The following is a 16,428-nucleotide window of genomic DNA, read 5'->3' as shown; positions in this document are numbered from 1 at the left end:
CTGCCCGGACAGTCAGCGCTCAGAGTTCCCACAGGTCATGTGAACTCTTAAGGATGAGCAGTTCTCTGTAGTCGCTGCAGTCGAGGTGTTGTGTGATCAAGAGTGCTGTTTGCCTTCATCTAGTCCTGATATGACATCAAGTCTGCGCACTGTTTGCATGTGACCGGCAGGATCTGACGGCTCTGGCGAAGGAACTGCGTGCGGTGGAGGACGTGCGGCCGCAGCACAAAGCCACAGACTACTCGTCCTCCAGCGACGACTCCGGGACCACCGATGATGAAGATGATGAGGAGGTGGATCAGGACATCGGAGACGAGTCGACGTCCGGCCCAGAGGACTCACGAGGAGGAGGGTAGGCTTGTCCGGCATCTGTTCAATCAGCAGAGATTCACTCTTGAGAATGCTGGTTTTGTATTGAATAGTGGGAAATGAGCGACACAGTGTTGCTCCAAGTCCATATGCTGTTAGACACCAGTCCTCCTGTGATTGACAGCTCGTCTAGACTCAGTAACGGTGAGGCAGAAGCAGCGAAGACGATGGTGGTCCAGGACGATGACGCCTCCTCCACGCCATGCAAAGACAGCACGCTGGTCATGAGACAGGTGCCGCGCACACACACACACACACATACACACACACGCATTACGAGCGGATGTCTCTACCTGCTGTGTACTTACATTGAACAGTTAAGCACCTGACACGATGCACTTATTGAAAGTGTGAGCATGTGATCACATCTGTAATTACACTGAGCTGTAACCTAAAGCTGCCGTATCCCAGCCTCAGAATGACAACAACTCACCAGCAGTACATTGTGCTGAATGCTTACTTTTAATGTAAGTACTCTAGATAAAGACACCTGATGTGAAATGGGATCATAAATGAAGTTGGATTCTTCTGTAGGCGTCTGAAGCATTGCCAGCTTTGGCTGATTTTACGTTTCTCATCTCATCCCATCTCATGTGAGAGCAAAACTATAATATAGTGTCACATACAGTATACAAACACACAAATGTTGGACATTTATTGTTTGATTATTTGTCTTCTTGTCCATTGTCACTGTTCCTTTATTTCATGATTTCATCATTGTCCTTGTTTTCTGTGAATTATGGATTTTTAATTTCTTGTTTTGAAGATTATATTTGAATGATATTGTTTCACCTTCAGCTTTTTTGCCCCTAACTGCAAGTTTACCCCAGAAAAGCAGCTATTTAAACGAAAGGGAAAGAGTCTTGACTTAAAAGAGCGGTTTGATGATGGCATGAGGAGCGTTTCCCAGACGTTTGCCTTTCTCAGTTCCAGAGATCAGGGCCCGTGACACTGTTGGGTTCAGGTTGGAAAGAGGCTTCTAGTCCCAGTCCTGTAGAGATTGGGCAGAGGAACTGCATTAGGGGTGGAAACCCGCTCCTGCCCGACCTGCTCCAGCAGAGTCAGCGCTCGCCCCCTCACTCCGTCTCCTCTCCCAGCAGCCCTGCCCTGTCCCCCCTCAGTCCCTCGGACAGACACCTGTACCTGGCAGAGGTAGAAGGTCTTCTCTCGTCTCCTAGCTCTGATGGTGGGAGGTTTAGCTGTGTCATTCTAATCATTCTACCTTTTTATGATACTAATTCTTGTAGCAAACTCTGATTAACCAACATCATTAACTGGTTAATATCCTAAAAACTGACAGTCGAAGCATGCTCAAGCACACATGGCTTTACTGGCTGAAATCAAAAGGGCTCATGTGACTGATGTACAGTTTTTAGGGTTGGAGCAGGACAGTAGATCTCCAGTCCTGCATTAAACTGCCTTGATTATAAAACATTCTGCAGTCATATGCTCCGAACAAACATATAATCCTCAGACGCGATCCAGGACGTTGTTTAACGCGTCCACGAGTTCCGGCGGAAGGGTGACCTCTGACATGACGTAGTTCCTCTTCTCTTATCGAAAGCCTCCAACGTTTCTCTTTAAAAATTCTAGTTTTAGATTTCTGATTTGTGACGTTTCGTTTTGTTCTGTCCTCACCCTGTTTTCACCCAAGCTTACGCTACGAACTCGTGAACGTGCGGCCGGCCGTTGCAGGAAGCCAGTGAATATAGTTCATAAAGTTTTACATACAGATATTTCTCTTACAAAACCCATCGCTATGCTCCAGAAGGCCTTTAGTAACCCTCGGGAGTCGTATGTGGATGGATGTACTTTTTAGAGCTCCTCGGCGCTATCAGTGGCATTACAAAGCTGGGAAGAGACGGGATATTATTTAATAATTGTGTTCGGCTGATAGAAGAGGGTGAGTAAATCATGGCATCATTTTCATTTTTGCGTGAATTGTTCCTTTAATTCATCAGTTTGAATGTAAAAAACGATCACTTTTGGCTTCATGCAGATACAGTAAGTTTAGTTTGGGCAGTTGAGGTCCAGTTTGTTACAGTACAGAAATGTCGGCCATAAAATATATACATCTAAAAAGTGAGAACAAAAAACAAGTCAAATATAATCTACAATATTTAATAAGTTTTAAATATTTATTTAAAAAAAAATTAAACGTTTTTTTTTCTACATTACTGATGAGAAGAAACTGGTTCTTCTGCGTTACGCGTGGGAAGGATTACAGCAGGAACTCGGACGTCACGGAGATGAGCCCCAGAAACCGAGAAAAGAGAAATGTGTTTCTCCTTCAGCTTGCTTGCATCCATTTCCTCCCTTGTTGTTCCTTCTTTGTTATTCTTAGAATCGCAATGATCATTGTTTCCATCAGTCAATTCGTCTATTTTTTTCACCAACCACCATCAAGTCATTCATGTTTTATCATTTGTGTGTTTAGTTATAGCTGTTAGACAGTCTTGAGCTTGTGGCAAACTGGTACATTTACTGAAGAAAACGTTCATTTCCAGTGTTACTCTGCACGTGTCACTCTTCACTGTAGTGTTTCCTCATTCTTTGCTCATGCTCCTCTCACAGACTCCCACTGTGCCAAAGCACAAGTCTTCCTCCTCTTTCACGCCCTTCATTGACCCGCGCCTCCTCCAGGTCTCTCCGTCCACCGGCAGCGCTCTCAATAACGCTGGTAAGTTCCCTGTGTCTCCAGCAGAGGTCATGAACTGGACTCTTCCATTATAAGCCTCACTGTAACCTCTCAAAGACAACTAGGGCCAGCTGAAATCATTTTCGCGGAAATCAACATGATGCCACAGATTCTGCCAATTGAAATTTCTTAGAATATTTTGAACAGTACAGAACATGACAGGGTAATTTCCAAAAAACGATTTTGACATTTTATTAATCATTGTCAATCTTTTGACATTTCTGACAGATCTTGGAAAGTGTGAATCTAAAAAAAAAAAAAACACTCAACACATTTCCCCTTTAATACTCATTACCAGAAATCAGTTAAACAATAAATTATTCTCAATTCTGTGACTTTTTTTTCTATTCAAAGTATTTATACATATATTGACTTGATTTTCTAAATTCAACACATATTCTCTTAAATGTTTCTCAGTTTTTTCCTGTGAGGAAAGCTGTGTGTGTGAAAGCGCTAACAGATAATTGGGCTGTCATCATGATGTGAGCATGTGATGTTCCTCAGGTTACAGTAATGACGCTCGGCTGCAGGAGGCTCTGCGTCAGGACGCGTCCCGTAAGGGTTCGGTGGTCAACGTCAATCCGGTCAACACACGGCCACAGAACGACACGCCGGAGATCCGCAAATACAAGAAGAGGTTTAATTCGGAGATCTTGTGCGCTGCTCTGTGGGGTGAGTGCTGCTGAACTCCTGATAGCGTCTTGATTTCTGAACGGAAAAACTGAATCAAACACCAGTCAAACTAAAGGTGCAAAGGGTCTGGGGCTTGATATGCCAATGCACACTAATGCATTTATTTCTGACACATGCCAAACATTATTTGGATCAGTTGTTCACTGATTAAGCCTAGTTGTTTTCTTAAATTAAGCGTAAAGCAGGATGTTTCTCTTGACACAAGACGACACCATGAGCTCCTGAAATCCTGCAAAACGGCTTCAGATTCAGTCTCGTTCGCATCTCGTAAAAACACGGAGAAACACGGCTCTCGCGGTTTACACTTATTTACATCGCTTTATTAATTGCATTATGTCTTCTAAATATATTCTTCGTATATTAACTGATTTGAGTGCAAAAACAGAAATATTGATAAAGTGTTGTGAAAAGTATGGCAAAGCATTGTTGTATTGTCACAGCTCGAGTTATTGCATTAGAAGTCAACATGAAATTTAACTTTCTTCATAAATGTTCCAGGTCTTACTGTAAATGGTTGATCAGTGCATGTTTTTTCCAAAGAAAACAAAAGTTTGATCTTTCATCAAAATAACTCATTTTCGTTATATATATATATATATATATATATATATATATATATATATATATATATATATATACACACACACTATATTGCCAAAAGTATTGGGACACTCCTCCAAATCGCTGAATTCAGGTGTTCAATCACTTCATGGCCACAGGTGTATGAATCAAGCACTAGGCATGCAGACTGCTTCTGCACACATCTGTGAAAGAACGGGTCGCTCTCAGGAGCTCAGTGAACTCAAGCGTGGTACTGTGACCAATGCAATGCAAAGCGTGGGATGCAGTGGAGTAAAGCACACTGTCACTGGACTCTAGAGCAGTGGAGACGAGTTCTCTGGAGTGACCAATCACGCTTCTCTGTCTGGCAATCTGATGGACGAGTCTGGGTTTGGCAGTTCCAGGAGAACGGTACTTGCCTGACTGCATTGTGCCGAGTGTGAAGTTTGGTGGAGGGGGATTATGGTGTGGGGTTGTTTTCCAGGGGTTGGGCTTGAACCCTTAGTTCCAGTGAAAGGAACTCTTAATGATTCAGCATAACAAGACATTTTGGACCATTTCATGCTCCCAACTTTGTGGGAACAGTTTAGGGATGTTCCTGTTCCAACATGACTGCGCACCAGTGCACAAAGTAAGGTCCATAAAAACATGGATGAGCGAGTTTGGTGTGGAGGAACTTGACTATATATACTATATATAAACTTGCATGAATATTTGATATCAGAAAATCGTGACATTACAGTTTTGTGCTGACTGAACACTCGAGTTCTTCTGGAGTGTCTTGGTGATGCTAGAAAAAGAAAATAGTATGTGAGAGAGTCAGTAAAAGAGTTTCTCCTTGTGTTTCAGGTGTGAATCTGTTGGTCGGGACCGAGAGCGGCCTCATGCTGCTGGATCGCAGCGGTCAAGGGAAGGTCTACCCACTCATCAGTCGTAGACGCTTTCAACAAATGGATGTTCTGGAGGGACTTAATGTGCTAGTGACAATATCAGGTAACGCAGCCTCGTACGCCATCTCTGGATATGGATTCATATGAAGGAGGATGTGTTGGTGTGACCGCACGCATGCTTTCGGTGTCACGTGTCAGTTACATAACATCCTCTCTTGTAATATGGTTCTCTCGCATACCTTCTCAAACAATCTACTTCCCCTATTTCTGTCTGACTTTGTGGTCTCAGACATGACATGTATTATGTGGAAACCATATCAGCTTAAAAGAAATTGTGTAAACCTTGTTTTAAAATTGTTTTGACACATGCTGTACTTTATCATGTTTAGACATGTTGAAATATTCCATGACACACAGAAGGTCCTGTACCTCCTGGAAGTTATTAAGACTGCTTTATAGATGTAAAAGGTGTATAGACGTCATATGTGATATGGATGATTTGTAGGAAATGTTTGGTCTTTTTTCCACTTTATTTGAAACGGTTTCTGCTCAGCCATAAAATCCTCTAAACCTAAAGCTCTGCTTTATTTAAACTGCTGAAGATCTGTGCAAAATCATGATTTATAGACGGTATTCAAATCAGTGATTTCATACAGAGAAAATGCCACAATTTATCATGCTAATGCATAAATAATATTACTTTTTTTAAACAAAACGTTTTAAGCATAAAACGGTTAAATCTGTCAAAAAATGTGACCTAGTTCAGGCATAAGACACAAGCTTCTAATCCTTTTTTTTATTTCAGGGAAGAAGAATAAATTGCGTGTGTACTATCTCTCGTGGCTGAGGAACAAGATCCTCCATAATGACCCTGAGGTGGAGAAGAAGCAGGGCTGGACCACCGTAGGAGACTTGGAGGGCTGTGTGCACTACAAAGTCGGTATGTGTTCATATCAGGGGTGAAACGGTACGCTGGGGTACAGGACTTCCGGTGCGGTGCACTGAACGCATTACACTGCCACATGAAGATGTCGGACACAGACAGGTGGATGAGACGAACACGACGAATACAGCGCTGTAGCCTAACCACCAATAATCGCAATGAGCTCTGCATTTGGATACTTTCAATAAGAAATAGCGTCAAATTCTGTCCATTTGAGCATGAAATTCAAACAATAAAGCTGTTTTGTGTAAAAAACTATTATGATGCACCGGGATCAGTGTAAAAAAGCGAAATCATCCAAATGTTTATCAGGAGAAATTTCATGCAGTTTACCATCCCATGTACTGATCTTCACAGATGGATCAAAGTCACATGATCATATATCTGCCACAATAGTAACCTTTTGGCAAGAGTATCCCTGGACAAAGTCCAGTTTTTACTTTCAGCTCTCTAACAAGTAGAAGAAGAACAACAATGTAATTTTTTAATCTGCACAGATTCCCGGTCCGGTCCTTTTTGAAAACTGAACGTCCTACGATTATCTGCATAATAGGAAAAGTGGACTCTTTAAAGAAACAAGATTAATGTTATTTTTTGTTTGATCCCTAACCCTAACCCTAACAAGCGGCTGAGGAAGCACTTCGGCTGGAAATGACAGAATACGCCAGCATCTGACGCATAATGAATCTCTACATTTATAATATATGGAGAATAGAATGGAATGAGAGCATATAAAACACACTACATGAGGAGAATCCAGTCATAAATCAAGGAATTAATCATGTTATTATTGTGAAAATGGACATGACCTGGCTGCGTACACAGGCTGTCGAACTGGACATTCATATTGAAAGGAGAAGAGAAACCGCGACCGTGACTTGTGCAAAACATATTTTAAAAGAACGTCCAGTTTTAAATGGCATTCGACAACATTTTTATTCAGAAAATGTATTAATGGACATCTCTGCAGGAAGAGCTCTAGAATTAAACTGATAGACTCTATACGTTATTATTATTGCTGTTGTTAGTGCTATTTATATATGTGTTTGGATGTTGATTGTTTCTTAAGAAAAAGTTTATATTATTGTAAATGATGTTTTAAAATGATATTGTAATGAGAATTTTTACATACTGTTAATATTGCCAGGAATATAGCCATTGTTGCTAATGCGGCGTAAAATCATGAATAAATAAGTAAATAAACACGCTTCGATGTGGCGTGACGGATCTCTCTAGAGGCGCCTCACTTCATCTCTTCCTCTGTAATGATAGTTACAGAATGATTTTACAGAATTGGAGGAAAAACATAATTTTATAATTTGATTTAGAAGTTAATGCAAAAACTTATTTGAGTGTTGATTATTATAATCTGAAAATAAATAGCAAATAAATGATAATAGTTAGGCTCTGAACCTTTATTATAGTAACGCGTATGTGAGGGCTCCTTGAGATCATTTTTTTAATCTTAAGAATATTTTAGTTATAATAGTGTTCAATAAACCACCCGAACCCGTACGGAAACATGACTTCATAACCGAGGGACGTACCGAGCCGTCAGATTTGTGAACCGTTACACCCCTAGTTCATATCCAGAAGATTCAGTAAAACAAAGCGCTGACTTTTATTCCTCCTCTGCAGAAACACCTTAATGAGGAATCTTAATGAATTATTGATCTGATCACGTGTTTCTCAGTTCACAGCGCTGGCACTGACATGTGTTGTCTGTTTGGTCTGTAGTGAAGTACGAGAGGATCAAGTTCCTGGTTCTGGCCCTGAAGAATTCAGTCGAGGTGTATGCGTGGGCTCCCAAACCATACCACAAGTTCATGGCTTTCAAGGTGACCGACCCAATGTGTCCGTGAGAGCGAGATGTGATGTGCTGTTGTTGTAGTTTGTAGAGTCCGCACCACAACAGTAACAATAATGATAACAATAGAGGAACGATGTTGTTGGAATCACTCTGAAAGGGATTTTTCCCCATCTGATGAACAATAAATCATTGACAGATGTCAATCCATGTCAGAATCCATCCTGCTTTAAAGAGCGTGGACATTTAACCGCAGCACACTCATAATAAACAGAACGATATTGTGCTGGTACAGTTATTATACTCGCCCTTGCTGTGAATGAATTTTAAATTATGTATGCTGATATTTTATTGTAAAATTTAAAGACATCTCACAATGAAAGCATGAAAAAATGATGACATTTCCTCTTTGTTTGGTAGTCGTTTGGTGATCTGGTGCACAAGCCACTGCTCGTTGACCTCACAGTTGAAGAAGGCCAAAGGTTAAAGGTCATCTATGGGTCCTGCTCTGGGTTTCATGCCGTGGATGTAGACTCGGGAGCCGTCTATGACATTTATCTGCCGACTCACGTATGTACTGATTTAGTTTGCGTTAGTTTGAGCTCTTCAGTCCGGTGGTGTTTCTCACCCGTCTTCTTCCTCTCTCTCTGTTTGGCTTCAGATTCAGACGAGTATTCAGTCGCACGCCATCATCATCCTGCCGAACACGGACGGCATCGAGCTGCTGGTGTGTTATGAGGACGAGGGCGTGTATGTCAACACCTACGGCCGCATCACCAAAGACGTGGTGCTCCAGTGGGGCGAGATGCCCACATCTGTCGGTACGTTAATCACTCGTTACACTCTATTGTTACAGTATTTTCAGAAAGACGAGTACTATTTTATTATCAACTAGCGGTCAGTGCATTTGCATGTAATCATAATCACGCGCAGTGGTTTTTGTTAGATCACATGACTACCCTGTCCAAGATCACATGACTCGATGCGCATTCGGATATGTGAAGCATTAATTGCACGTGCTCTGACAGGTGATGCGCGACCAGGCCAATTGCTGGCTGATTTATGCAAATGAATGAGCAGCGACTTTTGAGAGCAACTACCACTGGGAACAAAGTCAGAGGAACTGCATGTGTCCATATCCTGTCATATGACTGTAATGCATCGTCAGGACGGAGAAGTCAGTCAGCCGTGATGTAGTTGGTAAATGTTAAAGGCTACACGCCTCGAACGAACTGTTAGTCGGGGGAAATGGCTCCGTGCTTGTGTTCTTTCTTAATCAGCGTTCTCTCCGGCCTACAGTACCGCTGGACATGGGCTTTATCCCGCTGCACAACCCTGCAGCCTGGTACTCTGTTTCCCTTTTATATTATTCATTTATCACCTGTTCCCTTTATCTTTAGTCTTTCCCCTCCAGAATGTTTATTTTTAGCAGAAAGAAAACATCAACAAGTCAAGTCTTTATTTATTTAACACTTTATACAATAAGCTTTTAAGGTATAAATGGGACAATAATGATTCAGTGATGCGAATGGGGTTCGGTCCAGGGAGAACAGTGACGTCATCGCCCAGCTCAGCTCAGTTCTCATGCTATAGTGTCAGTGCAGGCAGATCAAGAGTATTGAAGCAACGGTCCTAGTACTGAGCCTTGCGGTACTCCATATTGAACTTGTGATCGATATGACATCTCATCGTTTACTACTACAGACTGATAACGGTCAGATAAGTATGATTTGAACCATGCCAATGCAAAGTAAGTCAGTACATCTGATTTATTGTCAGTTTGATTTGGTTCATAATAATCAGAATAACTGAAATAAGCAAACATGTTTTATGGCACAGGCCCCAGCTGTTGTAAATAGTCACTGTTATGTGTTTTCCCAGTCAGCGCTCTTTGAACCAAAAACCCATTGACTGCGGTGTCTAATTACTAAACAGAAGAGTTCAGAGGTCACTGTCTCAATCAAACGCACCTGAAGCAGCAGATCGAGCTCTTCAGGATCACTTGAGAACACTAAAGGAGGATGGACATAAACTTAGCAGGACAGTGTGTCTCCCGGAGCAGGGTTTAGGAGCTCTGCGCTGTATCTCCAGACAGAGACCGAGTCCAGCCCATCATACATGCCAGTTAGTGTGCATTTGCTAACAAACTGTTATTTCTCAGCCATGTGTCTTTGTTTATCTTGCAGCTTATATTCGCTCTAACCAGATCATGGGCTGGGGAGAGAAGGCCATAGAGATCCGCTCGGTGGAGACGGGCCACCTGGATGGAGTCTTCATGCACAAAAGAGCACAGAGACTGAAGTTTTTGTGTGAGAGAAATGACAAGGTGAGTTTTTAGATCCTCTTTTAGTGTTTTTGCTGTAAAATCAGTTTATAGGCTTTATCTGTGAGGTTTTTATGAATCTCGCTAAAACATGCCCTAAAACGGTGCATGAAGAAAATGAAGTCTATATTTGTATTATTACCTTAAAGCAAAAATAATTTAAAGTGCTCCTATTATGCCTTTTTAAGGTTCCTAATATAGTTTTGGGAGTCTCGTACAACAGCTTTACATGCAAGCGCAAAAAACACTTCCGTTTTCTCATTATGTACATTTAATTTCTCCTCAGTTCTGAGTGATTTGTACACGATTCGTTTGAAGAAGTTCAGAGAATCAGTCTCTCTAAACCCCTCCTCTCATGAGCCTACACTGCTCTGATTGGTCAGATGGTCCAGTCTTTTGTGATTGGTCTGCTGCGCGCACCACACCCCCACTGCCGTAACTGAATGAGAGCTGACAGTTTGCATGACATTGTATACGGCGTATGGACAGAACAGATAGCATCGATTTTACCGTATCAATTTGAGCCCGATGATGAAATGTATGAAGTCGATCAACCAGAAACTGATTCACAATCATGACTGGAGTCAAGTCAAGTCACCTTTATTTATACAGCGCTTTTTACAGTGCAGATTGTGTCAACTTTACAGTGATAACTGGTACATAATTTTGGCTGCACAGCAGCTCTTAGTGTCAATGCAGGCAGATCAAAGCACTGCTGAATAAATGTCACGTGTCCCCAACTAAGCCACAGTAGGAGCAGGACGTTTCTCTATGGTGAGTGTCACCTCAGGTATTTATAAGACTTGATATCAGCGTCACTCTTATACTTTATGCAGGAGCACCAAGAGAAGACGAAAACCTCTAATATAAGATAAACATTTAGGCCAGATGTGTACACAGACTTTTACGTCATAACTATTAACAAAGTAAAAAATGTCTGTATCATCGTTTGACATCACAATGGGTGTTTACTGTTTACAGAGAGAAGACTAGCATCTTAACATCCTGTCACAATACAGACAGAGCTCCACTCCACTGTAATGATTTGTTTTACAGTTATGTAAGAAAACTGAGCCCACAGCATGTTAGTCGAGCACAGACGTGATCAGCTGATAATGCATTAGACTCTGTAAACAAAAGTCGTGCTTCATCCTTGATCGTTGCTCCAATAATAAGACTGCTTTAATCCACACATTTAGACGATATTGGACCACATCTGAATAGCCGGATAGCAGGAGACATGCAGACAACATAACACACAAAACTATGAATTTTGAACGATTGCTAGAAAAACATCAATTATTAATCACACTCACAGGTTGAGGTTCAGAGGAGCAGCTGGTCCAGATGAACTGGGCATTGATCCATCTTTTAACAGCATGGGCCTCATTTATAAACATGCATACGCACAGATTTGATCTTAAATCCACTCCAACGCTCATATTTATAAAACCGTTTTTTGACGTGGAAAAGTGCTTAGAGCCACGCCAGGGTCCGAACGGACGTACGCACTTTTCCTGGTCAGATTACTGCAGGTTTGTGGAAATCTAAGCTATTCTTGCAGCTCAAGCGTTTGGACGATGACTGGTGATGTTTTATATGTCAATGACATTAATTAGGTGTCGTTTACAACGAGAAGAACTGAAACCATTCAGCTGCACAAGTTCAGGATTATCTGTGATTTATAGATTTCACATCTGAAAGAGAGGCGTACGCTCGTCTTCTGTGTGAACGTTCATTCTGTGATTCCCACGGACACACATCTGAGAAATGATCGTAAGATCGAATTTCTGCGCAACATTTTATAAATGAGGCTGCTGGTGTTCGGTGAATCCTGCGTTAAAGTCCCCGAGGTTTGAGAAGCTGTCGTCAGTAACTGACGGTATTGTGGAAAAATGAATTTTTCCTGCCGTCTGCATGCGCAATATGATCATGTTTTGTTGTGACGTCACAATGAACTGCTTTACAGACGACTCTGAGACGACTCTTACTTTTGAGAGACTATGACTCTATATGCGGCGCACTTTCAGATTCAAAAACCCATGATAGTGTCTCACAGCTGCGTCTGTGTGGGTGTGTTTCCTGCAGGTGTTCTTCGCATCCGTGCGTTCCGGAGGCTCCAGCCAGGTGTACTTCATGACTCTGGGTCGGACCTCCCTGCTCAGCTGGTAACGGACGGCGGCGAACAGCGACGAATCTGATCTACCCATGAAGTTTCTTGACGTGATCGGCCGAGGCCGGGCCACACGAACGGCCGGAGCCCGCTGAAGGACTGACCAACACCACCTGCGATTAGACAACACCTGAATCTGCGTCCTGTTGCAGCGAGCTGCATGGGAACCGGCTTGAGTATCTACAGTATTATTGCTAGTCTGTGTAAATGTCTTTCTCTAGAGTTTAATAAAATCTGACTCCGCTGAGAGGAACGGTGACGTTCTGCTGTTGTGTCTCAGTCACACATAGTGTCATAACAATGGTGAAACACAAAATGGCTTTTTGTCCTTTATTTTTATTTATGGGTTATTTATTTCTAGTTTTTTTTTATTATTATTCATTTGTTTTTACTGAGCAGAGTAGTTCCAGTAATGTGGAAGATGCCTGAGAGGGTTAAACATTTCCTGTTCCCAACCTGAGCTCATGGAGCATCTTCTGAGGTCGGCTAATGGTCATGTGATGTCAACAGGAAGCGGACAGCTGTGTTAGCTTCGGGTTTGCTTTTGGCACATTAAAAACATGGATTGGGATTAATGTGGACTGTCCTGTGGCACTCGGTTGCCTCTTCTCTTTTCCTCATCTATTCTGGTCTTCTCTCGTTTCCCTCTTTTGTTCTTCTGCCACATGTCAGACGACACTGGCCTCATTCCTGCATTGAAATGACCAATGAAAGAGGTTTGATCAGTATGTGTTTAACCAGTAGAGAAGTGTTGAAGAGCATATGTGAGTGAAAGCTGGTTCTGGCATCTTATGCGTTGGACCTGAAACTGACCTGACCGTCGCTATGAAACTGACATGTGATTCATCCTGTATGATTGTTTATGAAAGGGTTTTCTGTTCCAAGATACTGTTTTTCATCAGAGATCATGTTAATCCCAGAATGCAAACCTGAATCTTCTTGTAATAACTTGATCTCCGTTATGGAAACATTACCTTGCATTTTCTGAGGAAGAATGTGTTGGTCGTGGACGTTTATTATTATCGTTTGTAACTGAACTGTACATATTTAATAAAGGCAGGACTGTGCTAATTAAAGCGTATGAAAAGGAAGGGATGAGCTTGCATGAGTGGAGAAACGCTCGCCACAGACAGCTGCTGGTGTTTATGGGTTTATTATTATTATTATGGTTTTGGTTTTCTCTCTCTTCTCTTTCTTTTTAACGTTTTCACACACAAACTTAGTGAATCTGTTGGATTATGTCGATTATGTTTATGGAGTTATTTTCTCTTTTCAGTTCACGCCTCACTTCTGCTCTCCCCACATCAAGTGTTTATAGATTTATAAGTTCTTCACTTCAGTTGCTTGTGATCATTAGTGTTAGATTTCATTTTAGTATTTTAACAAGGCGATTCAACTTTTAGTGAGTTAAAAGAACATGAATTGTGCCAGTGGCGAAAACTAAAGCGAAGCATATGTTTAGAAACGGACACCAAACTCCCGCTGGCGCTCTCTTTCCTCTAACCCCGTCTCTGAGAGTCCCTCAGACGGACACAGTGAAGCACCGCTGTGGTGTTTGAGTTATTGCCCTCATACAGTGACCTGACATACATTCACCCGGAACAAAAAAAGAAGAAATTTTGTAAATCTAATGTTCATTGTTGTTTTATTTTAAGATATTGTTTTTTATATATTTCAACCATAATTCTTGTTAATTAATAATAACAATAATAATTCAGATGGTGTTTCCTCAGCGCTGCTTTGACTTTCTGAATATGTTCTTGGCTGACTGGTTGTCTGTTTTTCAGTCGTGGCACTGTATCGTACGTCCTCTCTGTATATGACAGGAAGTCCTGTATTTTCCTGATGGTCCTTTTGTTTTTCTTTGAAAATAAATTGGGTTTACTTTAAGGAGTGATGCCCGTTTAATTTTTCCTCTTCATAAAGGAATTGGTCACCTAAAAAATGTCAGGAAAGGACTCTGATGGATAACTGGAGCTGGTCCCACGCCCATGTCTCGGCTTGGAGAATAAATGAGCAGCAGATGGTAGGCTTAACCAGGCCCGAACCAATCCCTTTAATTATATACAGTATGTGTCATGGGCATTTCAACCCAAGGGTTTAACTTTAACTTTTCATTTAAAGGTTATCTTTGATTTCAAATAAAATCAGTGGGTCTCTTTCGCCAAGCATGCACATGCACAAATTTGTGCGTGACATTTCCATGAACAAATTATGATTCATCAATAACTTTCTTCTTAAAATGTATTATAAATTCACACAAAAAAATGTTGGAACAACTGAAACCTCTTATACACAAAAATCACATCCTGGTGGCCTCAAATTTTGAACAGATGTAGATTATATATCTTATATATATTAGTAAAAGAGAGAAAGAGGGCATGTTATAACTCGAGCTGGATTGGATCTTGGATCCCAATTGGATTTTTCTGTAGGCTTTTGGATTAACGCAGAAAAATAACCTGTGATCAACAAAACTTTATGATACTTAAAGGTTTTTTCCACCTAGATAATTTTAACAAATTAACTTTGATTAATTCTGAAGCCTAAATACAACAGCAGAAGTAAAAAGCTAAAGGCAGGCTATAAAAGATCTACAGGTAACACTTTAGAGTCCAATTCTCTTTATTAACTAGTTGGATATTCTGCATATTACTAGGATATTGGCTGTTTATCAGTACTTATAAAGTCGTCATCTTCATTTATATAGCGCTTTTCACAATACATATTGTTTCACAGCAGCTTCTCAGTGACGGTAGGAAAATTCGTATCGAGCTAAAGTTGTTTTTTGATTGAATTTTTGATTGATTACTTTAGGGGCCGCTTAAATGACACCTTTCCTTCTGAAGACAGACTATTATAAGACAAATATTTATACGGATATTATTATTAAGACAGATATTTAATGCATTCTTGCTGTATAGGTTTGCGTGTTTGAGTGTGTATGTGCGCAAACGTTTGGTCTTTTTAAAAAAGTTATATATTTGCCAAATTACTTGAAGAAGTCCTAGTACTGAGCCTTGCGGTACTCCATATTTAACTTGTGATCGCTATGACATCTCTTCATTAACTACTACAAACTGATAACAGTCAGATAAGTATAATTTGAATCAGACAATGCAATTCCACTAATGCCAACACAGTTTTCGAGTCTATTTAGAAGAATATTGTGATCGATAGTGTCAAATGCAGCACTAAGATCCAGTAACACTAATAGAGAGATACAACCACGATCTGATGATAAGAGCAAATCATTAGTAACTCTAACGAGAGCAGTCTCAGTACTATGGTACGGTCTAAATCCTGACTAGAAATCCTCACAGATACTATTTCTTTCTAAAAAGGAACATAGTTGTGATGAAACTGCCTTTTCTAGTATTTTTGACAGAAAAGTGAGATTTGAGATAGGCCTGTAATTACTAATTCTTTAGGATCTAGTTGTGGTTTTTTAATAAGAGGTTTAATAATAGCCAGCTTAAAAGATTTGGTACGTATCCTAGTGATAAAGATGAATTAACAATATTAAGAAGAGGATCTGGTAACACTTTAGAATACTGATCCTTCATTAATGAATAACTGCACAGGAACAAATGAGTAATGCATTATTAACACTATAGTAACTACTATTAACTAACAATAAACTCTGATTAATGAATTAGTAACAGTTCTCAGTTAAAGGTGGTAGTTCACTATTAACTAATCAGTAACTACTGTTTTTTCATTCCACCCAGAGAACTACTAAGAACTACTATATACAGGTTCATAATTAACATGAATGATGCATAATGTATAATTAATCCTAAAGTAAAGGCCTTGGTAACCCACTAGTAATGACTGAAGTATTACTAAATACTTAAGAAAGAATTACTAATTATTTGGATCATATTCTAAAGTGAAAAACATGATAACATGATAGTAACTACTGAAGTCTTTGTAAACTTTTGATGTTTTTGTATGTTTTTGTACAGTAA

General features: G+C 40.5%; 1 protein-coding gene across 2 annotated transcripts in view; it reads left to right on the top strand.

The window, feature by feature from the left end:
* Positions 1-14,347, top strand: part of map4k4 (mitogen-activated protein kinase kinase kinase kinase 4) — a 45,701-nt gene extending 31,354 nt beyond the window's left edge. Inside the window, exons 16-27 of one of the 2 annotated variants that reach the window (XM_067410520.1) lie at positions 171-352; positions 494-602; positions 1,297-1,521; positions 2,944-3,049; positions 3,572-3,739; positions 5,171-5,314; positions 6,017-6,151; positions 7,892-7,992; positions 8,382-8,531; positions 8,623-8,782; positions 10,148-10,287; positions 12,373-14,347. In XM_067410520.1, the coding sequence (XP_067266621.1) occupies positions 171-352; positions 494-602; positions 1,297-1,521; positions 2,944-3,049; positions 3,572-3,739; positions 5,171-5,314; positions 6,017-6,151; positions 7,892-7,992; positions 8,382-8,531; positions 8,623-8,782; positions 10,148-10,287; positions 12,373-12,456 (1,704 nt within the window). In that variant the 3' untranslated portion in view covers positions 12,457-14,347. The remainder of the gene's footprint in view (positions 1-170; positions 353-493; positions 603-1,296; positions 1,522-2,943; positions 3,050-3,571; positions 3,740-5,170; positions 5,315-6,016; positions 6,152-7,891; positions 7,993-8,381; positions 8,532-8,622; positions 8,783-10,147; positions 10,288-12,372) is intronic. The other variant, XM_067410521.1, reaches the window with a different exon arrangement.
* Positions 14,348-16,428: the final 2,081 nt, after the last annotated feature.

This window comes from Chanodichthys erythropterus, chromosome 14 (genome assembly GCF_024489055.1).
Source record: "Chanodichthys erythropterus isolate Z2021 chromosome 14, ASM2448905v1, whole genome shotgun sequence".
In the NCBI taxonomy this organism is placed as follows: domain Eukaryota; kingdom Metazoa; phylum Chordata; class Actinopteri; order Cypriniformes; family Xenocyprididae; genus Chanodichthys; species Chanodichthys erythropterus.
This window is presented reverse-complemented; position numbering and strand designations above follow the sequence as displayed.